Raw genomic sequence first — 26,270 nt, forward strand, 5'->3', positions numbered from 1 at the left:
GTAGCAATGTCTGACCGGCAGGAGAGTGCTCTTATTGAACTGATGGTGTGCACAATCCGGCAAGCTGCTGAAGCGCATCCTCCAGTAGGCAGAGGCACTGGAAAAAGAGTAAGTTGTATTGCAGTAGGTGGTTCAGACCTGTGTGTGTTACTATAGCAACAAAAAATATTTGTCTACAGTGCCACTTTGTGACACTTTTAAATAGGGTTTTTATAATCAGTTTCCTGTTTGATATAAAATTTTTTGAAGAAGTAGAAATTGTAATTCTAGATGTCTTTGAATTTTTTGTTTCATTTTGACTTTTACATTGCTGTGTTGATTAATATTAATTTCAGCCTTTTTATGACTTTCAGATTTTCTTTGTATCATACCCCTAGCTTAGATGTATAGTCTACCAGCCTCTACCGCCTTGTTGTTCATCTGGGTTAGAATTGAGAAAGTAGAGCTCAGGGCAAGTAAGAGTGCCTCTGACTGTCTTTCAATGGAAGGAATATGCTTTCACTATGGAAAGTGCAGAAGAAGCCCCCAGTAGGTTCATCATGAGAGCAGTTAAGCATTGGAACAGAGGCCCAGGGAGGTGGTGCAGTTTCCATCCTTGGAGGTTTCCAAGACCCGAATGGGCAAAGCCCGGAGCGTTCCTCTGCTGTGAGCAGGAGGTAGGACTGGGGCCTCCTGAGGTCCCCTCCCACCTGAGTAGTTCTGTGATTTTAGGTATCCATCCTTTTTGGCCTCTTCCATTGGGTGCCGTAAAAAATCTCAGAATTTGACATACTGGCCAAATGGCCATCCGGGTGCTAAGTCTTTTGTTTATTATATACTGAGTGTTCAGAGACCTACATCAATTTTCACTTCCATTCCTGACGCTGGGTACTGACTTCTAAGCGTTGCATTATAAGTCATTTGGACAACATGAGATCATCAGGCTTTCATTTGTGTTTTCCGTAAATACAGCATCCAGCACCTTAGCTTTGCAGACAGATTTTCCTGCTTCTTGCAGTCCTCCTCTTTTCTATAGGTTAGACTAAAATTAAGTAAAGCCATATGAACATTTGGTATTTTTGTTAGATTCAGTTGTGAGTGATCGTAACTAGATTATTATAGAATGGCACGGGCTCATTTAAAATGAAATCTAGAGATAGACCTATTATTCTTTACTGCTAAACTAGAGCAGCTACTTAGCTTCTTAATTTTTATGTGCCAAAAGCATATTAGCTTTATTTCCTGAAACAGCACCCTGGGAAAAGCTCCAAGAAACCATCAGTTTAAACATGGTTTTTATACTTTACCTTACAAATGCATATTCTAAGAAATTCCTAATTCATTGAAACATTGAGAGGAAGATAATCTGCAGAAGTAATTACTCCAATTTACATGAGCATTTATTTTCCTGGGTTACCCGCTCTGCATTATCAGTACAACTTAACCATGTGTTTTGTCTCTACTTCCAACCATCCTGGCAGAAAAAGCAAACATCTAACAAAAATCTTGTGTTTGTATTTTTTGATTGAGGTAGCAAGTAATGTCACTATTAGCTTTCTGGGTAATTTTTCTGTCTCAGGAGATCCACAGTTCAGATCACTTAGGTTCAACAAGTTTCTTAAGTTTTAGAATGTCTATATCTTTATTTCTACAAAGCTAAAGAAAACACGTTAGTAAAATAAAATTCACCTTCTGAAGAGTGATCAAAAGAGCATCCTAGGGACCCAGCTTGCTTAACAGCACCATTGCCTAGTAATATTTGGTTACCGACTGTGACTGGGTTGTCAGAAGGTAGGGACCTACTGTGACCGCTGTACTGACGTTGCCTTCTGGTGCACTGGTTGCTTCTGCTGCCGCTGGTGGCACTGCGTTGCGAGCCGGTACAAGATCTGCAGTTGCTGCTGTGGTGTCCAGCTATCTGCCATAAGCTGTGGCAGTGGCCTTTTATCCCTGGTGACAAATCTCTAGCTGTTCCCGTCCACTTCCACCGTTTTTTAGGATCTGTACTGCCACAATAGGCTACCTGTCATCCAAGCACACATCTGTCTCAGTTTCTTCATGATTTTGTTTCCAGCTGTTCATCCTCACCTAGGGAGAAAAGCAGGTACAACATTTAGCTTTTGCTTGTTTTCAGTTAGGTGATGAATTCTGGAGAGTTAGTGGTGGGGACCTCTGACTTGTCAGTAGAGGTTTGTTGTAGTCCTGTGATCTTACTAGCAGCTTCTCCAAGCTGAGATGCAAACAGATTTTGAATTATGCAATGCCCTTCTTGAAAAATAGTTTTTCTTCTGACTTTGGCTTGTAACCTTTATTGTGCAGTCCAGTAGCTTTGCTCCACATAAATGTTTTGCCAACCTGGAATATTCTGTTACCCTTATTTGCTTTCAGAAATATTCTTCATGACCATTCTACCTTTTTGAGGCTAAGAAGCCATCTCTAAGCTTTTACTGAGCACGCTAGGTTGATTATTATCCATCTGTTCACTCTTTCAAGGTGCTTTTGCTATGACAGCATTTGTAGCTTCAATTTATCTGTCATTAAAATTTGTAAATGAATTCTGTGAACTTGAATGTATGTTCTCACTGAGAATTAGATTCCAGTTTAGAGATGAGGCTCTGAATCTGCTAATGAAAATCACTGTTACAGGGTGGGTTGGTTTTGGTTTTCTTAATTATACTTCATTTCACCCTGATGTCTTACATTAACACTATGTCTAATGTGTGAAAGCCACAGCTCAATTCATTTGAAAGTAACAGCAAACCTTCCACTCACTTGGGTTATATTTGAATTTGAGTCCTAAAAAAAATGTTGATGTGTAGAGACAATACCAGGCTGGATGAAATGACATTTTCTTTTTTGGGCTTCTCAGGACACATGGTCCTCCCATGTAACCACTCTTCAGTCCAAATGTTTTAGGATTTTTTTGCTCCTATTTTGATGTTTTTTTTGAACATACTTGCATAGGTTTTTGTTTGTATTAGTAACTTTAGAAAGATTAATGATTGCTATATTCAGAAGCTTTATTCATTGTAGTAATTTTTAATTGCTTGCAGGTCTTAACAGCAAAAGAAAGAAAAACTCAGATAGATGACAGAAATAAATTGACTGAGCATTTCATTATTGCACTTCCTATGTTGCTCTCAAAGGTACATTTTTCTACAGCATAAATTGTTTACTGGTATTTACAATTGTCTTTAAACTTTTTCATTCTATAGTATAGATTTTTATTTTTATTTCACTTTTTGTTTTGTTTCAATGATGTCCAGTATTCCGCTGATGCAGAGAAGGTTGCAAATCTCCTGCAAATACCTCAGTATTTTGATCTGGAGATCTACAGCACGGGCAGAATGGAAAAGGTATAGTATACGAGGCAAGAACTCTCCCTGTTCTCAAGAGTCTGACTACCAGTGGAGTCGCCTAGTATTGTGCCTGAATTCTGAGTATTAGTCATTTCCTGTGATTTGGTGTATTCTTTGCTTGAGTTTTGTTTTGAGTTTCATTGTTCAGATAATGTGAAAGCTGAACTTCTCTTCTGCTCTGCAGCATCTGGATGCCTTACTGAAACAGATTAAGTTTGTTGTGGAAAAGCATGTGGAATCAGATGTTCTTGAAGCCTGCAGCAAAACCTACAGCATACTCTGTAGCGAAGAATATACCATCCAGAATAGAGTTGACATAGCCCACAGCCAACTTATTGATGAATTTGTGGATCGGTTCAACCATTCTGTAGAGGATCTACTGCAAGAGGTTGGTTTTCTTAAAGTGAATCTAGATTACATAAAATAGACTATGATAAACTGCAGAAAAACATCCTTACTTGTCATGAAATTATCCGTGTGAAGACAGTGCAGCAATAACTATTTCATGATTATTTTTAGCTATTTCTCTAGGTAGAAAATCCCCTAAACTAGCCATTAAGCCTGCAGAGCATTGGTGCTGTAAAACAAAGACCACAGCACTATCCTGCTTCTGCAAATTTAGTGTAATATTTGGACAGTTCACAAAGGAAATGAAATGGAAGAATAAGTGAAAGCTAATGAAAAATGTAGAGAAAGGTGCATTTACATGAATGCTGGTGGTGATTCTAGTAGTCCTGAGTGGATATATGCAGGCAACAGTATCAAGACTGGATTATGTCTTGAATGGAAGAAAGGATTTGGTATAACATTTATATTGGTTTACTGAGAGAGTTCTGGAAAGAAGGAAATAAAAAATTTAGGTCTGAAACCTGGAGGTATCTGGCATTTACTTAAAAGAATTTATCCTTCAAAATACATGAGACAAAATACATTAAGTAAGGATACAAATTACTCATATTTGTTTTGCTTTACGTAAATTTAACTTTGTTTAGCACTACTTAATTTGATTAGTTCTCACGCTTTTCAAACATGACTTAGGGGCTACATAGGTCTTTTTCTTCACTTCGTACAGTTTAATGCACTGGCACATACACTTAATTTTTGATGCATTGTATAGAAAGTTAAGCCGCAGTCTGTATTTTATAATTGAATATCAAAGAAAAGAAGCTTTTCTCTATCTTTATGTAGTATGCCACATACATACATACATACTGTACTGTACGTAAGGTACTGTACACCTACAAAGCAGATGCGGCGTTTGTTCTCTCTAGAGACAATCGTGTAATGGCCTGTGTAGCAAACACGAATGAGGTCCCCTTGGGGACATGCAGGGTTTGCAGAGTCCACTCCACTTCACTGTGAAGCTGACTTTATCCATCCGTGGGGCACATGTTGTCTTCCATCCCTTCGGGGATTCAGAGGCTGTGCCCTGTTTCCTTCAACACGCAAGAGAAGATCCGCTTACCATTTTGACAGAGTTGAGGCGACACTCACAAATAATATTTTCAGCTGCAATCCCAGACTCAGTTAATCGCTGCAGGAGCGCTTAAGACTCCTGTGGCTGTGCAGCAGGTATCATTTCTCCAATTTACCCATTCTTCTCTGCACAGCAGCTTTGAAGAGGAGTCAAGAGAAAAGAACCAGCCTGTACTCTACCTCTACCTCTAACTTTGCTACCTCCTTTTCTGTTGTCCATGTACCCTTTTGGAAATCAGCAGTCCCATTAATGTTGAGTTTGGTTTAGTTCCAGCATCAGTCACCTTGTTCTTGGATTTTCTGGTTTGAGGATATTCAGTCCTGTTTTCACTTCTGCCACCTTGCAATCCTATCTCTGTATTTCAGAAGCCTTCCTCAGGGATTCCTCTCCAGCAGGAATTATGGTCTCTGGGACCACTTTCCGGCCACTACAAGCAGTAAAGATGAAAGGAGCCTGGGAATCTGCCTTTCTTCCACCTGCAGGCCACATTTCAGATCAGTTATGCCAGCTCATGCCAGTAAAGCATTTAGGTTCAGTTGTGTTTTAGACGATGGATGCATGAGCATTGAGAGAATCCAGAAAATGTGCTCTGTGCATCAGGTACGCTGCAGAGGCCTGCAGCATTGTCCTCTCCCTCCTGACACTGCTCCGACCTCACCTCTACGCGAGGGGAATCAGGAGAGAGCAGCAAGATCCCAGGATTCATAAGTTACTTCCATCCATTCTTCCCAGAAGAAATGCATAAGGGGGAAAGTTTTATCCTGCAAATTTCCTTTTATTACTTAGAACTGCTCTTGAATCTGTAAGCCTGTAACTGATTATTTGCACTCCATTTCCTTTCCCTTATCTTTTGGGGCGGCTTCTCTCTATGCAGTGCTCAAACAGGAGAAGCCCTGAAGGAGGCACTGAGATGACTGGACAGAGATTGATCTTCTGAAGGAGCAGGGGCCAGTGGTAGCAAATACTTTTGCTGCAGCCTCTTCCTTCACCCAGCTTTGGGCAAGGGTAGAGAAATGCGAGCAAGGGCTTAAGATCTTTGTGCGTATTCACTTGGGGAGCTGCATGAAAGATGGATGAGGATTTGAGAGAGAAGCTGTGACTGGGAGTCAGATGAGAAATGAAGAATTAAGAGCCTTAGATCCATAAGAAACAGGGAGGGCAGAGGTCAGACGTGTGACAAGGAGAAGGATGGGGAGATGAAAATAAGACAAAAATGTGAGAGAGCAAGGAATTTAAATTTTGACATTTGTCATTTTCTTTATTGGATGATACTTTGTGGAATAATTAATTTTAGTAAGCGTATTTAATCATTATGAAGAGATTTTAGATTCTGCAACACACTGTTTGACGGCTTCCTGCTAGGTTGATAATGAGAGAAACATTGATTGACCATTGCATCTGAAGGCAGGGAAATGTTTAATTCCTGGGCTTTTAACTGGAAAACGATTGATCAACATGAGATGAAATGGAGAAGTATTGCTTTAAGTGTATTTTCCACTTCAGAAAGTTCCTGGAAAAAATGAAGTTTTGGAAAAGCCTTCTTTCCAGTGGTTCACTAGGAGAATTTGATGCTGTTTATATAAAATTCTAGGATAATGACATTTCAAAATATCAAAAAAATTGAAATTAAAAGTTTTGAATTGTACAATATTTACTCTTGGGTTCGTGATTCCTCCAGATTTATAAAAACTAAAAACCCAACCCCCTGAACATACAACTCTGTATGATGTGACTGTCACGCGTTACAATATGTAACACGCTGAATAGCAATGAAGGATATGAAAAGAATTTTCCCATTGATCATTGTAAAAACCTCCTATTGACATCTGCAGTTTGCTGGTGTGGAACAAGAGGAGCATTTGGCTTTATTCTTGTAGCTCATTCCTGAGCTGATTGTTGAATTGCAGCTCAGGCCTTTTGGTGAAGTGGGTTAGAACTCAGGTTTTTTTGCTTGGAGAATGATTTCTATTGCTAAAGAATGCTGATTTGAGTATTAATACTGTGATACCGCTGAATATTATCAGATGATCTTGCTTATTTCCGAGTGCTATGCAGTGGTTTTTTCATTGATTTTATTATTACGAAACCAAGATAAAAATAGTCATAACATTTGAATTTAGTTTTGGTGTCAACATAAACTCTCAAATGATTCTGCTCCTCCCTATGTAGTAACATACTCTCAGTTCATAGATTTTGCACTTCATGGATTCCTTTCATTTTCAGGGAGAAGAAGCTGATGATGATGACATATACAATGTGCTGTCCACGCTGAAGAGATTAACCTCTTTTCACAAGTATGTGATTTTCCTGGAAATTTTTTTAAAATTATTATTTTTTTATTATTATTATTTAATTGCATTTCAGCAAATATCAGTTGATGTCTAGTGTTAGGAAATAAGAAAATTTATGATCTAAACTGTAAAATTCAGATTGCTGAATGCTTGATGGCATTGTGAGTATTACAATTTGGACGTTCTTATTTAATGACTTATTACTTTTACAGATTTGATTTGTTGTGAAAATGCATATGCCTATCATCTTGTGCTAAATGATTTCATACCTAGGAGTGCTGTACTGATACTGCCCTGCATGTCAGACAGTCGGCACGTAAGGGACAGTTCATATCTCCACAGCCAATGGATGCACACCACATCTTTGCTTTGAGCCTCAGCTTAAGAAAGCTATAGAGGAAATTGTTTCTCCCAGTTTCTGGAGGTCTTTGAAATATTTCTCCTCAAAATAGTGAAAATGAGTAGTAGTAATAGTAATCATTAATAGTTTGTGGTAAGAGTTTGGAAGACAGCATTTCTCTTCCTGCAGAAATGCCAGGAATACACTCTCCAGCTGAGTTGTTGGCAGTCTTAACTGCCTCGACTACACAGAACCCCCCTTCACCAACCACGGGGTGCACCAGAGCAAAGGAGCCAGGCATAAGCTTTTTGGGTCCTATCACTCTCTGAGAGACCTACAGGCACCCCGTAACTTGTAGAGCAACTTGGAGCATTTCACTTGAATCACCTGAATTTCAGAGGATAACACACTGACCTAATCTTCCTCCTCTGTCAAGGAGGAAGTAATTGCTCTTGGTCAGCAGTCAAGAAAGCTTCATAGGCTGCTGAGAGTCACAAATCATTTTTTCCTTGTCACAAGATACAAAAGGAACTTGTTTCTTTAACCTTTTTTTATACCAATAAATGTATTTGGTCTTAGTGACTTGCTTTTCCCTCTGTGCTGTGCTTGGTCCTCACTTAATCCTAACTCTTGTGTTGGATCGCTGTAGGAAGTAGTTCTGAAATAGCTGTTCTTTCTTTCCATTTTACAAGAGTCCCACAGAGTTCATTAAATCATTACTAATTTCTGTAGTGAAGCATGCTGATACATGTGCAAATTAGTTTTTCAGTCTCTCTGGTAAGACTCTGGAGCCACTCCTGCCTTTCCCGACAGGACTGGTGAAAGCTGTAATTCACATCCAAGAGAGCAACACAAATCTTCAGACTTTCCTGAGAGAGTCTCTTTTCTTACATACTTTCTTCCTTTAGGGTTCCAAATCTCTAAAGAGATATTTCAGACTCTAGACAAGGCTTTGTAGAATTAAACACAAATCAGGCTAGGAAAGGAAAGGAAAAAAAATGAAATCATCAAATCTTGTAGAGCTGAAGAATAGCTATGTATCATTTCTCAGCTGATTTGGGATTTATGATTACATTTCAATGGGAATTTCTAATTAATAATCTGCTTGTATATAGGGACTGAAATCCTTTTCATTATGCCACTGAATGTTAAGTCTGCTGTGGTTTCTTTGTTAAACAGAAGCAATCATACCATCTGAGACAGAGTTTTACCAAACCTTTACATAGGAGATTAAGATCTTCAATCCAGACTTGCACTGAGTATTCTCTTCTCAAAGAACAGTAGCTGTTGTCTGATACTGTAGTTGTCTGTCATCAACTGGTAGCCAAAGGAAATTAAATCAATAGAAGAAGCTGAAATGGTAGGCTAACAACTGGTATCTGTCAGACCTTCAGACAGTGCAGTAAAAAGCAACTGCTGAGCTTTCAAAAAGAAACGAGTCCATCCCTTCTTGCAGTAGGAGAACCCTCAAACTACCTTGTCTGTGCCTGTGTTTCCTTGGAAGTTGCTGCTTCATATTCTAGGATAAAGGAACCGTTAACTCTTTTTTTCCGGGGAATTGGGAAAAACAAGGCAAGGATTATTAGAAAAGCAGTCCAGACCCTGAAGTTTCCATACTAAGGTTTCCTTCTTTCTAATCCTCTTTCTAAGAGGGCATCTCATGGTAGTTCTTCATTTGGGAATGAAGAAAATAAGGACAAATGTCCTGCAGAATTCCTCCTAATTGAATTAAAGTAAATCAAATGGTAATTGTATCACTTGCAGTATTAGAAGAGGTCTGTCACCTTACATGCTGGGTCATGGAACCAATTCAGTGGGAGATGGTTATTTTAGAAAGAACAAGATGCTCTTTGGCAGCAAAGGGCTCACAGCATACTTTTTAATTAAAATGTCTTTCATCAAACAAGGATAGTGGTATTTCAGGTACAAATGAAATTCTTCATTACAAACTTTCCTTTCAAGTCTTCAGAATATTAAGCCTATTTGAGGTTTTCTGAAATAAAACACATAGAATAGACATTCATGCTTCTTTTTTTTGCCAGAATCTCACCCACTGTTGCAGCATCTGTGGGGGGTTTATGTACATGGAGACAATCCTTCCAAACTGTGTCTCCCTCCCCCCCCCCCCCAGCTCAGCTGAACTCTCACACTGCCCACATTGGTGCTGTATCAGTTTGTAACCCTTGTTACTTAATTGCTGCAGATACAGCTCTGCTTGCTATGTGCATATTTTAAAAGACAGCAGTTTTGTGGATGGACAGAGAGATCACCTTTTTTATAAGGAGTTTTCTAGGCTGCTTCTTTCCACGCTTTCAGAAGCACTGTGGAATTGATAGCTTTACTTCAGCTCACACAGTATCTGGTAGAAACACATGCCCCAGTGAACACTGCTATCCGCAGGGATGAAAAGAATCCTTCTTTCATGAAGTGTTGGACCTTGTTTTCTGTAGTCCACTGTGAAGATGTTCTGATGTGTAAGGGACCAACAGAGGGAAAATTCTGTGTTAAGTAAGAATTTTCATTCTAAGAATCTGTGTGTCAGACAAGTTGAACCTCTTTGGTGCATTGTGTTATGTCCAATTTTTTTTCTTTCTTTTTTTCTTTCCTTTTTTTTTTTTTTTTTATTTTATTTTTTTTTTTTTGCTATTGTTTTGGTTGTTAAGTAGTTCAAAGAGACCAAGGAGTCGCAGGCTATCCTTTATTTAATGTTGGAGGCTCCTCTTTAAGGAAGGTTCTATTGCAAAGCACTATGAAACTTGCGTGGAGCTAGTATTTTTCAGCTTTGGAAGCTGTCACTCTGGAAGGCTCTTCCTGAGGACGCTTCCAAGCCAGGCTCAGAGCAAAGAGCTAAGGTGCCCCCAGCTGTCACAGCCGGGGGCAGTGCCCCATGGTGACAGCTGTCTGACATGGAGGGGTTTCAAATGAAAAGTCAGAGGTAAGACAGTTTTTTCCTTTCATATTCTCAGGGGGATAATCTATGCTGATATCTGCGTCTGCACACCAAGGGGACTTTACTGCTTTAATTACAATGCTATAATTAAGGAGGTACAACTCTGCCTTGCTAGCAGCTCTGTGATTTGTTGAAGCAGGCTCTGTGCTTGATACAACTAGTCAGAGGCAGCTCCCTGAGAGCCTATAATTTATCTATAAAAGTCTCATTTCCATACTTCCACGACCATCCAGAATTTAAGTGTGTATGGGTGTGTTTACTTTAAAAAAAGATTTTTTTTTCTTTTAAGATTTCCAAACTGTTGTTGTTCTGTTGGTGGATTTTAATTCGAAGTCGGGATGCACCCTGGCTTAATGGCACAACCTTAGAGTGCGCACTTCACTTGCTCTCAGCATAAGGACATCAATTATTATGTTTTCTGCAAACCTTTTATGAGTGAGGTTTTCCAGGTTACACGCTGCAGACTAAAGAGCATTTCGTAATAGCGGTTTTAATAGGATCTAGGCATTCCTGGTCCTGAGTTCAGCCTCTACCTGTTTCAGACCTAGAGAATTATTCTCTACGGCTGAGCAAGGTAGTTAATTATTTAAACAGTCAGACAGCACCAATGCAGGGCAGAAGCGAAGGGGTGGGAAATGAGTGTATCTTGGCAGTCAAGGTCCTCGGATGAAAGGGAGTCAGATGCAAGAGAACACTTTATCTGATTTAACTTGCCAGTTCAGTCTGAGCATCCCTCTTCGTTGTAGGTGAGTATCCTAATCACCAAATTTCTGATTATTCTGTAGTAGCTTGCCCTTTTGTATATGTTTAAAAAACAGCTTAATTCTACTGCAGAATGGGGGAAAAAATGTTAAACACCAGGGTTTTTTGGTGGAATAGAATTCTTGTCTTTCGGGTGACCTCATGTTTAATTATTTAATATGTGTCTGTTCTGTACAAATAAGGCTATAACTGAAGCTATTGAGATCTATAAGACTGCAGAATATATGTTGCAAATATCATATTCATCTCACTGGAGAATCAGATTAGTATAACTTAATCATGAAACGCTGGAGGGGCAGTTGCTACCATTTGTCTCATATACCTGTGTATCATACTGTCTTACTTTAGATATATTAAATCTTTAATATTCAGTAATAATGTATATTATTTTACCCCAAATAACAGGGCAGAAGATTATGTAAATTTATTTTGCTTAAAGCAAATTTTCCACTCAAGATATATATATTCTTGGAGTTTAGTCATAGTTTCTACTACAATGCTAAGGGAAGTGCCTTCGAAAGATCTGTCAATGTTTAGAGCCAAAGAGGAGAGCTGATTTAGAGGCAACACTGAGAAGGAGCTAGTAACTACACTTAAATTACTTTTTACGGATGTGTGGTATGCATCAGGTTTATCTCCTCATTGTAAAAATCTTGTGTAGTAAAAGATATTTGCTCTGATATCAGAAAGCAGAACTTTTGCTTTTAACATGGTGTGAGCTCATGTGGAGCTGCCCTGCTCAGCATGCACACTTGTCTCAGTGTTGCAAACATACCAACTACTCACCGAGCTGCCAGTGCGGAGACTATATTCTTGCTGTGGTTTGGAGTTTTGAGGAACACAGCTAATCTCTCTGTGTTGCTTCTCATTCTAGTGCTCATGATCTCACAAAATGGGATCTGTTCAGTAACTGCTACAGATTACTGAGAACTGGAATCGAACACGGAGCTATGCCAGAACAGGTACAGTAAGCCGTGCATACATTACATCAGTTGGGGACTCAGGTGTTAGAGAGGTTTTATTTATCTATCTATTTATTTATTGAGTTTAATTCAGTATGCTTCAGTTATTCAGGAAAATCATGAGGTCTTAAATGAAATTACTGTTATACCTCTCTCATGTTGTGACATCATCTTTTACTATATTCTAATAGTTTTTTTGCTTTGTTTTGCTTCCTAGTGTGTACATAGTATCTTTTTTCATCGATAGTAATCTGGTTCCTTATCTCACCAAACTAATGGATAACACTGTATCCTTGAAAACAAAAAGGCTCCTATTTTTCCTTCCCCAAATGCATTATAAATTTTACATGTGATTTAGCGATATGCTTGATATTTCCAGTGTGCTGTGATTCTTTGTGTTCCCTCTGTTACAGATAGTTGTTCAGGCATTGCAGTGTTCCCATTACTCTATTCTCTGGCAGCTGGTGAAAATCACTGAAGGCTCCCCTTCCAAAGTAAGTAGGGATTCAATCAATACAAATTTTACTGGAGAGACAGAACTTGCCTGAATATGTGTTAGACCTGATTCTCTATAAGTTCACCCAGTACACAGTGATTTTATGTCAGTGAGAAGGAGATATCAAATGTTTGTGTTTTCATTTATTTAATATTGTTAAGATCTGTTTATCATCACGAATTTGCCTAAGTAAGCTGTACGATCAACAGTGAAGGCTCGTCTCTATTGGGATTTAACACCTGTTGATTTTTATGATTTTATCACTGAAGATATTTAATGTGCTTTGTTGCGAGTTCAGCAATTTGCATGAATCATAGAATCAGCAAGGTTGGAAGGGACCTCTGGAGATCGTCTAGTCCAACCCCCTGCTCAGCAGGGTCACCTAGAGCTTGAATGGTTAAGTAGTGTTGACAGGGCTTACCTAATAGTTGCAAGCAATACTGTTGATTTACATTGTGGATAGCTTAATATTTACGTGTGTTTATTGTGTTTACCTTTTGCTTCCATTTTTTTAATGCTGCTAAATAGAAAGGTCAGGTTGCTATCAGTGACTAATAAAAAGTAAGTGTATGCAAGTGTAATGCGGTAAGGACAATGATGCATGTAACTAATTTATTATATGTAGGCTTTCCTGGGTCTTTTCTTAGCTTTTTCTCAATCACGGGGCAAAATTATGCCTTTTTAAGACTATTTCAAAAGGACTGCATCAAATCAAAGCTCTATGAAAACAGAAGTAGTATGTGTATTCCCCATTAGTTTCAAAAAAAAAAAAAAAAAAAAAAAAGTAAAGTACTATAAAATAAGCATTTAATGTGTGTAAAAATGGCAAAAAGCATCGTAGTTTTCTGGAATATGGATGTGTTTGATATCTAAAAATAGCTCCTGGAAAATAAGAGCTATTGTTATTCTTTACTCAGGCTTTCCTGCACATTGCCCTCGCTCATCTTTTCAGAGGTGTTTGCTGCATCTCTTTAGCATGCTGGTAGTGTACAGTATCACACCTGGACTCCTTACAGCAGAGAAAACTGACTACATCCCATTTATTTTAAATGATCTCAGAATCTCGTCACAATGAAAGAATTTGAAGTGCTCCTGGCTAGCGGTATTGTTGTGCTTGGGGAGAAAGTTTCACTTCAGCAGAAGGAACTGAATAACTCAAAGCAAATTGCAGGGGCATACACCCTTAGGTTCCACCCTTAGGACCATAAAACCAGCACACCAGATCTCAGTCTAATGCTTCCCTAGTAAGGGAAACGGGATTGCTGAGTATGGGGAACCAAGCACTTAGCGCAGAGGCAACCCCTGGTCAACTAGCCAAGCCTAGATGCTGTCTTCAGCTGCTTTATTCAAATGTTCCCCATGTGCTCTGGTGGGGATTTGCTAGGCAGCGCACCCACTCGTGAAGGTGTCCAGTAGCTCCATCCTGTTTGCGAGGCCCCACGAGCTGCAGTGCCCAGGTGTGCCCTGCTCTGGGCTCATACACACATACACAGAGCATTCAGTGAGGATCTTCTCTCCCTTTACTGCTTTTCTCCCCCCCCCCCCCCTTTTTTTTTGAACTAAGCACTGTAAGATGCTGCAGTACAGCATGAACGGTGTTGAGTGATAGCTGTCAGCATTGTTGGAAAAAAGACTTCATGGTTTCTTTTTGTCTAATTATAGCACAATAAACGTACTTACCATAAATTATAGCTGGCAGCTGACATATACAGTATCTATCTGCGTAGGAGCTAGGCAGGAGCTTTGCATTTTGGAGCCAAAGTGTGTAGACTGTTGTTTGCAACGATGGCATGGTGGACCTCTTAGACTGCAAGAGAAAGAGCCCCTTATATATTCCAGTCATTGGGGTTTTCTTGGAGACAAGCTCAGCACGGTTTTGTGCCTTAGCCTTCTTTTTCAAAATAGGATACATACCTACGATACATTGTTATATGAGATAAACGCTTAATAGCCTTGAGCTTTCATGTATTTCTAATACTATTATAATTCATATTACTCATGCTATAGGTCTTAGAAATGGAAAGAAATATGAAAGATAAACTGTGAAAGACTTCTTGAAGTGAAAGTCAGTTCTGCTTCTGAAATCTCTGATGAAAATCATAATTACTCTAACCTATATACCTCTTACTGTTTTAATGTTTGGAGTTTCACCTCTAGCCCTAATAAATATTCAGTCTGTTCTGTGAGTTAGTTCAAGAGAAGCATTGCATTAATACCCTTCATCTCTTCATAGCTGGCCAGGAAGCCAGCTTTTCCCACAACAGAAACAGGATAAAGAGAAATCCTATGAACCTGAGGTGACAGTAGCATTTTCTATGTGTGTTCCTATCAAAATTTTCATTTTAGTTTGTTGATTGTGAAAATAAATCCAGTCTATATCTGTTTCCTGATCCTTTAGGAGATCGTTTTGCCCATGGTTGTTTGCCACGAGCTAGCCTTAAGAATTAGCAAGCACTAAAATGGAATGACGTCAAATGTGTGATGATTTATGGGTGAGGCAAAGTCATTCAGGCTCCTACAGCAATAGTTCTGACACAGTATTTTAATATGTAGGTCCATCCAGATTTCCAGTGGTACTTTGCTGTAGTTGTGGTTATCGGAGGACATACAAAGGTGATGGTTTGTAGGCAGAAATGGTATCTTTAACAGACGAATAGATACAGTTGTAAAAATCAGGGAAGCTTTTGGGCACGCCACCTCCTCTGGTCTGAAGTACAAGTGGAAGATTACAAAGTAAATCAAGTGCTTGGAATGGATTTAGGTACAGATCAGGTAAATTGTCTGCAAAAGAAAAGGAAAAGGTCATTGGTACCTATGGGGTGAGGAAAGGGGGAGGGGAGTACCAAAACACAAGAAGTGAGTAGGAGGTGGATACTAGGAAGGGGAAGGAAGATGGATAAAAGATGAAAAGATAAATGTGGAGAAGCGAATTTGTAATATGCAATAAAACTAAGAGCACCCAGCTGAGAGATTGGAGGTGGAGTGATTGATTTGTAAATGTTCATCCACTGCCACCTGGTCATTTGTGTGAATTCATGCTGGCAAATAGTAGTTACTCTTATTTTGCGTATGCAGTTACCATGTAGACAGACAGTGCACAGGATAAAGTATATTAAAATCAGGGGATTGTGAGTACAGGACTCAAGGGTGTTAACGTTTCTGTGGGAGGAGGTATTTATTTTGGGAGTAGTGGCAATATATTAGCAAGTTTTACATTTCTGAATCAGGTGTGTGGTACATCTGTTGGGTGTACTTCGCGCTACAGGGAGTGTGCTTGTGACGTTAAGTTCTTTGAATGTGGGAGGCTGTTTGGAGGGCGGAATGGGTGATTCTGGTAGGATTTTTTTTGGAATGGCATCTTCTAGTACAGCAAATAATTGCTAAATGATTTTGTGTATTGGTTCCAAGGAAGAGTCATGTGTGACATGCAGAGATACACAGTTGGGAGCAGAATCTTTCTAGGAATGAAATTACTCTTTCTCTAGATGGCAAATGTGCTTTATATGTTGCAGACAAAAACTGCTCCACTTGCGTGGTTTAAATCACATTAGGACCAGGGCAGCTTATTGATTCATTAATGACACACAACTAATCTGCACTCATCACACCAGCTGCTGTTATCCAGGCCACGTTAGTAAGAGGAGGCTCTGCGGATTCCCCTGCACTACATAGTATTACAACTTACATTGACCGTAGCGCTGAAGAAAGTGATGTTCATATGAAAGTGTTTCAGAGACATTTGATGGAAGGGTGATTGTTTGAATTAATAGGAAGGTCGAGGTTCTCTGTCAAATGCAAAAAAGATCTCACCAGTCATCTGCAGTAAAGCTTAGAGTTGGAGAACAGTTATTTTAAAACTCTTCTTCAAGATGGCCTGTGGAAAAAATGACATGTTGCGGAATCATCTTAGTGCCTAAAATCTGAAAGGAACATTGGTTACTGAAAGCAAAGCTGTAGCAGATAAGGATGAAATGGATGAGCCTTGAAATATCCGAAGGCCGATGCTCTAATCATTGGTCATCTTCTCATAAATGTTCCTGGTGGGTTGTGAGGCCACCCGTAAGTGGGTTGTTGGTTCGCAGCCCTGTGCTGTTCGTGATCAGTAGCACAGTAGTGGGGGGAGTACCGGGTTATCTGTGAAGTTTGTGGAAGCAATCTGTTGCATCCTAGAGCAAACCTGCTGTTCCAGTGAAAAGGCGCTTGAGGTTGGCTTCAAAGGAAGCTGACAATTTCTCAGCAAGAGTTTTCTTGTCCATATCTCTTGGGGGAGGGGGGGGAATACAATCTTGAGGTAGAAGATTCGGGGGTTAAATTACACAGTTTTTTTTTCCATCTAGATTTCTGCATGTGTTCAACAAACCAGGTGCCTGAGCCCATTATACAATGCACTGTGCATGTATGCAATCAAAAAGAAATTATATATAGGAGACCTTGGTCCGACCTCTTAGCACAAAGCCGTGGATAGAGCAGGCATTCAGGGGCAAGGCAAAGGCGAAACAGTTCTGAATGAGCAGCAACCAGCCCAGCCAACGGCATCGTTATTAGGAAGTGATTAGTAGTCAAAGGAATTAGTAGAGGAAATTTAAAGAGGGATTTAAAGAACGATGTAGAGGTTTGGTGACTTTTCGTATGTGTAGAGGCACAATGAAAGGCCCAAACTGCTGAAGGGAAGAAAAGGGTCGCAAGACGCACAGTGATGGATTGTGTTCCCCAGCAGATCACAAGTTAATGGCTTTTGAACGTTGTGAAGCTTATCAAAAAAAAATCGGAGTGATTAGGAGAAGGATGTTAATATTGCAAGTAAATAGTTTAGAGAAAGGGCAATGGACAAATACAGAGAAAAGCCTTAGGCTTGGAGGTGATCTTTGCAGAAGCCCGGGATTTCTAAACGGCTTCAGTGGCCAACGAGCTTCGTACTGCAACAAGGGTTTAGGTGGCAGCGCGCGAGTGCAGCTCTTCTGCTGCAGCTGGTGCCCGAGCCAGGGCAAGCTCTTGCTCTTAGCTGCCCAGTCCTGATTTGCACTAGTTACATGTTGCAATGTTATACTGTACAGCTGAAGTGCAGGTTATTTTTATCCTGGCTGAGTTCAGTGATCCAGTTCACAGTGTGCCACCACAGTTTTACCTTCACTACCAAGAAGGGAGTGAATTTTTTTATTCATCTGAAGCCAGCGTATCATGTAAGCACCCTTCAAAAGCCTTGGCTGTGCGCCTGAGACAAAAGACCTATTTTTTTTTTCTTTCCACTCTCTTAAACCAAAAAAAAAAAAAAAAAAAAAAAAATTACCACTCTGCAGTTTTCTGGTGATTTCTCCAAATGTAGAAAAGTTCCAGATGGCTCTGTTGCAGTGTTTAGCAGGGCTTTCTTTTGCTGTCTGCAACTCTGAAATTTAATGTTTGTAATACTATGAAGTGAGAAGAATATAATGAATAACATTTTATCTAGGTGTTTTTCATTCTTGGAGAGAAAGAAAGATGGCAGACATACTTGCTCACTTTTTAACCTTTTTGTAGGATTTTTTCATAGGTTTTAGTTTCTCTGTTGAATTCGTTAACATCTATATAGAAATAATGGTGCTAAAATAGGTTATTGAAGTAATTGTAGTATCAGTGTTTAAAAGTGTAAATCAGATGATTATGTAACAGTGAACGGATAAGCCTGGCCTCAGTCCTGGCTAAAGCCAGTCAGTACAAGGCTGAAGGACAGAAAGAATATCCTAGCAAGTAACGTCAAGAGAAAAATAAACTCATTCTTGAGAAGGTACCATTTTGACTGAAAAAGGATTCTACTCTGAAATACCAATTTGTGTAAGACATTAGTATCACGTTGTGTTTCGGTTAAATATTTGAGTATGTGAATTTAATGAAATTCACACCCAGTAGCTCAAAGCTGGGTAATTTATTAGTGAAAATATGCAATTGGGAAATCATTGTGCAGTGGCACTGCTTCTCATACATTCCAGGAGGGATCCCTTCTTGTCTCAAAAGTGATTATTGCTTTTGCCCATGATCAGGAAGGGTAAAGTGAAGTTATTTAGAATGCATTCTAAAAATTAGTAAAAGTTGATTGTGGATAATGTAGATCACTTGATAAACAATATCTGATTTTTAAAAAGTGGCATTTTAATGCCGCCAAAAGGAAGACTTACATCTGGGAGCAAGAATGCTCCCAGAAGAAAGCTGATGAGTGAGATAATTGTAGCAATCTTACTGATCATGTAACTGCAGCGTAATGCAGTGGCATGAAGGGCTACAGTGATCTTTGGCTATGTTAACACAGCAAATTGAATAGCAATAGGAAGGTGATAGAGTTCACAGAGCTTAAGACTGTGGCTGAAGTACTGTCCAGGTCAGAATACTACACGTAGTCTATTGAAAAATTATAAGAGGTTCAAAGATCTAGGAATACTTGGATGCTTCAGCATACTTGCAGAGATGCCTCCTGTTGTGAGCCAGTAGAAGGAAGAACATAAGGACCACAAAAAGGCTTTTATATAAACAAAGAGTAACAAGATTTTATGATAGGAAGCAGTAAAAAAAAGCTAAAACTAGAAATGAGATGCTTGTATTGAACAGCCAGCATAATTAAAAATTGGAATAGTTCAGTGAGGAAAATGTTGCAGATAAACCATGTAGATTCTTTAGATTTAGGTTGGGTGCTATTCTGTAGGACACTGTCTTTCCTCTGAGAAGTGCTGCAGGTAGCATGGAGGAGGGAAAGTTGGCAGTGGTGGTAGGCAGCCAGGCTCCGTATGTGGCTGTAATGATCCCTTCTTGGCACAAAACCTGTTATGGGAAGACTGGGAAAGATCTTTCAAGCAGTGGCCCCAGGGCATGAAAGAAATGCTGCCTTCTCTGTGAGGCACTGGCTGGGATGCCCGTGGAATAGCAGCAAGGCTGGACGCTGGGAGGCACGGGGCTGCTGCAGACACTTTGGTACTCGAGGCGGGAGCAGACAGGGCAGAACCACTTAATTGCACCGTCTGAGCGATACAGGGTAGCAGGAGACGTTTGTCGCTGCTGACGAAGCTGGTCCTCTGACAAAGCGTGAAGCTAACACAAAGTCCTGGTGATTTGTGGTTCTCATTTTCTTCTCCGTGTTTGGTTTTGTCCTAATGTGAATAAAATAACTTAGTACAGCCAGGAAGCCTCATACATGTTCAACAAGTTCTTGTTGTTACAGCTTTTCACATAAGAAGGGTCCTTTCCTTCTGTAATCGATTTACTGCTTTCATTTGGCTATTTTTTGTATTCTTATGATTATGCTCCAGTATCTCACGTTTTATTTTAACTTGTTTTCACAGTTTACCTATTCACTTTGTTACCCTTAAAAAATAAGTATTCAGCATGGTACAGCATTAATTCCTCCAGGTCAAAGGACACAGCGTTCCTCTTGAACCAGCCAGCTCTGGTACCCAGGTTTAAAATACTTGTTGATTGTCTCTCAGATCCAGGTGATCAAATGCAGTCATTCATTTATCTTTGCCCTCATAAATCCTTCCTTCTGCAGATCAACAAACCTCCCTCCTTCTCCTGTAAGTCATTAGATTTCTGTGATTTGCCTTCATATCTCCCCTCTGTGCAGACAGTTCAGATAACATTTTAGTTGAACTTGAGATATCTATTGGTATTTTACTTTTCTGGTTGTGTTTGTTTATCTGCATACAGAATTCTTTATAAAACACCAGGTAGGCTGAGCTTGTTGTGTTAAACTTCTTGTTCTGAAACATTTATGATATAAAATACAGACAATTTTAACTCATTAATATATTATTTTATTATTATCATTTATTGCAGGGAAACTTTGTGCCATTCCTCTGAAAACCAATAACTAATTTTAGGAAGATTTTCACTGCCTTTTTATTTTTGTTTGGCTAATTTAAAGGATTGAATGTATGAAATTACCACCATCTTTTTGTTTTGCTTTTTCCTAGCAACCTCTTATTAATACTTAGTACTTATGAATACTGTTAATACTTATCCCTTTCTCATGTTTATTCCAGGAGGACTTGTTAGTATTGAGAAAAACTGTGAAATCCTTTCTGGCTGTCTGCCAACAGTGTCTATCAAATGTCAACACTCCAGTCAAAGAACAGGTAAAGGAAATGTCAGTCACAAGCTTTTACAAAAGTGTGAATATGGAACAGTAGTAAAACTCAGATGTTTACTGTACTGAACTTGAAGTAAAATTGTGTGCCTTCTGTCTAAATAAAACTTGAACAGATACTCCATAAAAAGAGCTATATTAAAAGCACATTCAAAACACAGTTAATGTCAAATTCATTTTTGATACAGTGTAACAACAAGGATTACCTTGGTGTTTAAGCGTAGGTTCAGCTGTCATAACTTTGGGCATCTAATCACCTTCAATATATGCCTATTTCTTTAGACTATTATAGTATTAATAGATAGAAATAGGCACTTTCAGAGGATGATTCAGACCTTAGATGGGCTGAATCTCTCTCTGTATACGTCTGAGCCTTCTTCCCTAATAGTGGCTAATAGGGAGGCTAGTGACTGCTTTCCTGTCAGGATTAAATGCCAGAAGCTATCAGATAAATCTAAACCTTGATTATTTTTCTCATTTTGTTATCCTAATAATTCAGTTAAGTACAGTAGCAAATACTCTGTCTCTAGCAAATATTGTGGCTCTGTTTCCCATAGGTAGCTAATGGGAGAAATTTAAGGCTTCCAGCAGTACAAGTCATACTGCTGTACATCTCCTAGCAGAAGAAATGCTGATTAATTCTACAAAGATAGTCTGAATAACACTAAGAAGGCAGTGTCCTCTCACAGCAAGTTGTCCTTTGACAAACAGTTATGTCTCCTTGAAGAATCAGAGTAAAGTATCCATTTATACAGTGTCTTTATTATGCAGATATCAAGCTCTGAGGGTTTTTTTTTCAGTTCTCATCAACTTAATGATTGTAGCTTAGGTTGCTATGCTTCCTTGTCGACTAATAGGCTAATGAGTGCATCTTTCTGCATGGATATGTGTGTGCACACATGGGTATGTATATATGTGTAGGGATCAGATTTCTTGTGGTTCAGTGTAGTCATCCAATACTCCATTCTAGATTTTTGGGAAGCCAAACAAGCATGAAGCAGAAAGCTTCTGCTGTATGTATTTAGAAATTTTAATGAAAGAAATGAAATCCAAAGGCATGTTGAAATAATGTGTAGTTTCTGCAAAAAACAATAGCAGATTTGTTTGCTGAGCTTTTATATTTTGTATTATATCTGTTGACATCCTTTAGCTGTTTACAAATTGCATTTCTCTATCAACCATTCCAATATTTTGCAAAGACTGTAACAAACTAACTGGCACACAGTTACTTGCCAGTATTTTTTAAAAGTTAATAGTTTCTAAAACATAGTTCTGTTTTTTTGAAAGATAGCTCTGCTTGGAGCTTCCATTGTGCTGTAAAAGTTTATAAATAAGATGTCTTGTAGACCTCTATAACTGATGTATTTTGTAAAGTCTTTGGGTGTCTCCTAGACTATTTGAGTGAGATAAATCTCCTGTGACTAGATGTTGTCTACCGTATGGACACGTCTCTATCTTAGCCCATTGCTGTCTCTATACTGGACAGAAATAGGCATTTTCGGTGCATAATTCCTATGCTATTTTTAGAAGTCTACATCAGGATGTTTCTAATCATATCCTAAAGTCCAGTGAGTGTAAAAGGAGTTTAGGATGTCTGCGCAGATGTCATCATCTACTTTCACTGAGATGAATCCCATCCCATCTTTTTGGTTTCTACAGGCAGAAATCCCAAATACTGGCATCTGTCTCCAAAGTCTATGTAGGTCATGGTTTAAAGTGATGTGCATTTTGTTGTCATCTTCGTCATAGCTCATTCTAATTTAATAACACACTCCCAAAGATCTGCTATGATATTCATTGCAAAGTTTTAATTTTGGACATTTGTAAAAGAGATTGGTCTCACTCACTGCTTTTCACTAGGCCTCAGTTCAAGAATATGTTTGAACACATAGTTAATTACTTTTCTATTCACCAAAACACTTAATCTAAGCATGCTCTTTTAAATGTAAATCAACGAGAGTTAAAAGGGATGAATTTGATTTTTTTTTTATAGAGTAGGACCACAGTACTTGATTGAAGCCTTGGATTTCACAAATCTGGCAGAGTTATTTTACAATCTCTCTGCAGGTGACAGCCCCCTTGGGTTACCACTCACCTGGGAATTGTGACTGACGCTGCCCTGAGTGGGGCTCCTGCAGGCTCCCAGGGAAGGAGGCAGCACTTCCAAGCGGCGATCTTCTAGCAGTCCCTTTACGCGTTCACGCTTTGAGCCTTCCTCTCCTCAGCTTTCAGAACCTGAGTTGAGAGACAGAGAAGCCAGGGTGATTAAGAAGCACTTTCTGAAAGATGCTTAGGTGTTGAATGTAATGCAAACGAACACAGCTGGCTGTAAGCCTCTGACATAAGCCTCTGGGGAAAATAGTGTTATTCTCGTGCATGAGAGTATACAGAAAACCCCTCGAAGAAAAAGTTATTAATAGCTGCCTTCCTTTCTCTTTTCCCAGTAGTAAGTGTATAACAGGAATGTGCATAAATCTTGAAAAGTCTGCCTGTGTCAGTTTTTATTTAGATTTGAAGGCTGTGTGGAGTTACTCAATTAGTTTTGCAGAGAATTGTTAAGATTCTGCAAAGATTTCTTTGGTTATAACTGCTTCTCTGTGTTTTCAGAATATAACAGTGACTCAGCTTGGCTTTTCCCTCATCATGTATTTCAATCTTTTTGCCTGTTTAACTTTTCCAACCTTTTCTAGAGAAGTTTTTTGACTGCTACTTTGGCTCCATTCCTTGGAGCTGAAGTAAATTCAGACTTCTTTCCGTAGAAAAGAAATAGAAGTTTAATATGAGTCATCCTGGACATTGAAGAGGTGGTAAACACGGTTCCTTATGTAGGAATCAAAGACAACATTTTACAGCTAAGGGAAACTTTTGTGGACGCTTTTCACAGTACGCAAACTACTACAACTGTGAATGACTAAAGAAGGATATTTAATAACTAATATTGGGGCAATATCTGAAAATCAGATAAAAAATATTTTTTACTTCTTTTTACTTTCTTTTACTTAATGCTTCTGACTGCATTTATCTTTTGCCTTTCAGGCGTTCATGCTGCTTTGTGATCTCTTGATGATTTTTAGTCATCAGCTGATGACTGGAGGTCGGGAAGGTCTTCAACCTTTGGTGTTTAATCCAGATTCAGGCCTCCAGTCAGAACTTCTCAGTTTTGTGATGGACCATGTCTTCATTGATCAAGATGATGAGAACCAGAGCATGGGTATGTTTCACTTTCATGTTTTCTACTTAGCTTTTTTTTTTTTTTTAATAAAAGAGACAAGAAGAAAGAAGCAAATAAAAGTTTCAGATCAGTTCACCAAAATGTTTTCAAAATTATTCCTTCTTTATGTTTTTTTTTTTGGTGGCAAATATGGATATGAAATATTCAATATCACATGCATTAAAGAAGCAATATATTTCACTTCATAAAAAGAGGTGTTTCCAGAAGACATGGGAGTAGTCTGTAAATTGCATACTATAAGCCTGTACAAAACTATTCGTCCTTTACTGATGGATATTGTTCTTAAAAATATTTTTTCCAAACGCTACAATTAGCAGCAAACTTCATTTAATGTGGCTTCAAGGGAAGAAGTATGATAGAACAGTACTTAGAAGAGAAATCCTTCAGAGTTGCTAGATAGATTTATAGGATTCCTGAAGGTAAACCTCACCAGCAAAGATTTAGGCAAAGAAAGCCTTGAGAAACTCTGATGTTATTAAATAGACTTCCCTTCTGCTCTCCGTCCCAAAACTAATCAAATCAAATTCAGGACATTCTTGAGCTGAAAAAAGTTGGAGAGTAGGAGAGTGCTTGGGGAAGTACCACATATGCGCTTTGCTTCCTTGTTTCCTCAGCACCCATTTGAGAGCGGATATGAGACCAGGTGCACCCATGCTCTGAGCTGGTACAACCACTCTAAACTTAAAAGGCAGTAGATTTTTCTCGTTTTGCCTCCACGCTTCCATTTACCTTGAGCCTTTTTTTTTTTTTTTTATGAAAAATGAGAGATTTTCTCTTATTTTTGTTTTTCTTTTGTATACCTTTGAGGTATACAGAGAACCTTCTTTGAGGTTACTTTTCTTGTGTGTGCCTTATGCAGCAAGGGTTTGGTCTCTCCTCATAAGCAAGTCCTTTGCCATCTAGGATTCTTGCTGTTCTCTGAAATCCTTGTTCTTAGTAGGAAATAGTTTTTATTTTATTATTCTTAATGCAAAACTGTATGATTATAAAGTCAGTCTTACAGCATCCCTCCTCCCAGTTTTAATATTTAAGCTGTGGCCGATCTAGCACATAGTATGCTAAGTTCCTCTATGTCCTTTTGTTATCTTATTCTAGGACATACGGTAGGTATTTCAAGGTTCCTCATCTGCTCAGCTAAAACTCAGATAAGGCTTTGTAGAGACACCATGTGACAAAGTCAGTGGATTTGTCATCAGCTCTGGAGTTGCCAAGTGGAACGGCTGCTCCTCACAGAGACTGCTCTGGAGGAGGGGAGCTTGGGCGTGCAGTTTAGAACTTCGTCTGGGGAAGGGCTCAGTTCTGGAGCTGAATATAAAAATACTGCCTTTTCATCTAGAACTTTCAAAAATCTCAGGATCCCAAAAGGTTTCTTTCAGTCAGCTGAATGTAGAACCAGTGCCAATGAGGAAGCATGAGAGCAAGAGGCTTCAGCAGTCACTGGCTGGTTCCCAGGGGTAGGTCTACAAATTGCTTGTTATCCTGGCATTTGGTTCCAGCGTTTCTGGTCCTGCTTGTCATGCACCAAGTTCTCTGTGAGTCTTTAGAACTGACATTTTCTGTGGACTCTCTTCACAGCATGAATTCAGTGGGCCTGGAACACCATCAACTTTGCTTGCATTTCCTGTATTTTCTCCATTTATACAGCACCTTAACTGCATGCCCTCTTCAGAAGTCCTTTCCTAAATTCAGGACCTTTGGGAGTAGTGCTGAAGATCAGCTCTTCCTCCTCTTTCTCTGAGAAAGACTGCACTGCCCCCTAAGAAGGGAAGCTGTTGTGGTGCCTTTACCATTTTTTTTACAATGTGATCATTGTGGCCCTATGCAATGTTTTCTGGGAGCTGTGCGGATTGTGGCCAAAAGTATCCTTTGCCTTCAGCTTTCAGGCTCCATATATGGATGTGACCAAAACAAAGCTCTGCTAGAATGAGAGAACTTTTCAGTCAGAACCAGATCACCCTTCCTTTCATACACAGGAGATTGAGGTCACTCTATCTGTAGGTGCCCATGTGGCTAACTTCATGTTTTTGTTTATCAGCTGGGGAGAGGGAGGCTTGTCATTAGGTTTGTTTTTAAATAACTCAGTGCTGTTGGTGTGCGTTGTAAATGCCTAAATACAAATGCAGAGGTATCCGGTTTCTGAAGCCTAACTACTGTTGCACAAGAGATGGATTCCCAGATAGTCATGATACAGCAGTGCTGCTGGATGCGTACCGCAATGCTGTTTTAGGCACATTTTCCAAACCTCCACTCAGCTCGGATGCTTGTGTGTTACTGTGGCACGTAGGTGCTGCTTTAGATCTCTTAATACATTAGTA

General features: G+C 39.2%; 1 protein-coding gene across 2 annotated transcripts in view; it reads left to right on the forward strand.

The window, feature by feature from the left end:
* Positions 1-26,270, forward strand: part of STAG1 (STAG1 cohesin complex component) — a 178,067-nt gene that overhangs the window by 132,462 nt on the left and 19,335 nt on the right. For both annotated transcript variants that reach the window (XM_062583053.1, XM_062583054.1), the window contains 9 exons: positions 5-108; positions 3,033-3,125; positions 3,246-3,335; positions 3,523-3,726; positions 7,039-7,109; positions 12,033-12,120; positions 12,534-12,614; positions 20,620-20,712; positions 23,760-23,934. In XM_062583053.1, coding sequence (XP_062439037.1) covers positions 5-108; positions 3,033-3,125; positions 3,246-3,335; positions 3,523-3,726; positions 7,039-7,109; positions 12,033-12,120; positions 12,534-12,614; positions 20,620-20,712; positions 23,760-23,934 — 999 coding nt within the window. The remainder of the gene's footprint in view (positions 1-4; positions 109-3,032; positions 3,126-3,245; positions 3,336-3,522; positions 3,727-7,038; positions 7,110-12,032; positions 12,121-12,533; positions 12,615-20,619; positions 20,713-23,759; positions 23,935-26,270) is intronic.

This window comes from Rhea pennata, chromosome 9 (genome assembly GCF_028389875.1).
Source record: "Rhea pennata isolate bPtePen1 chromosome 9, bPtePen1.pri, whole genome shotgun sequence".
Taxonomy (NCBI): Eukaryota; Metazoa; Chordata; class Aves; order Rheiformes; family Rheidae; genus Rhea; species Rhea pennata.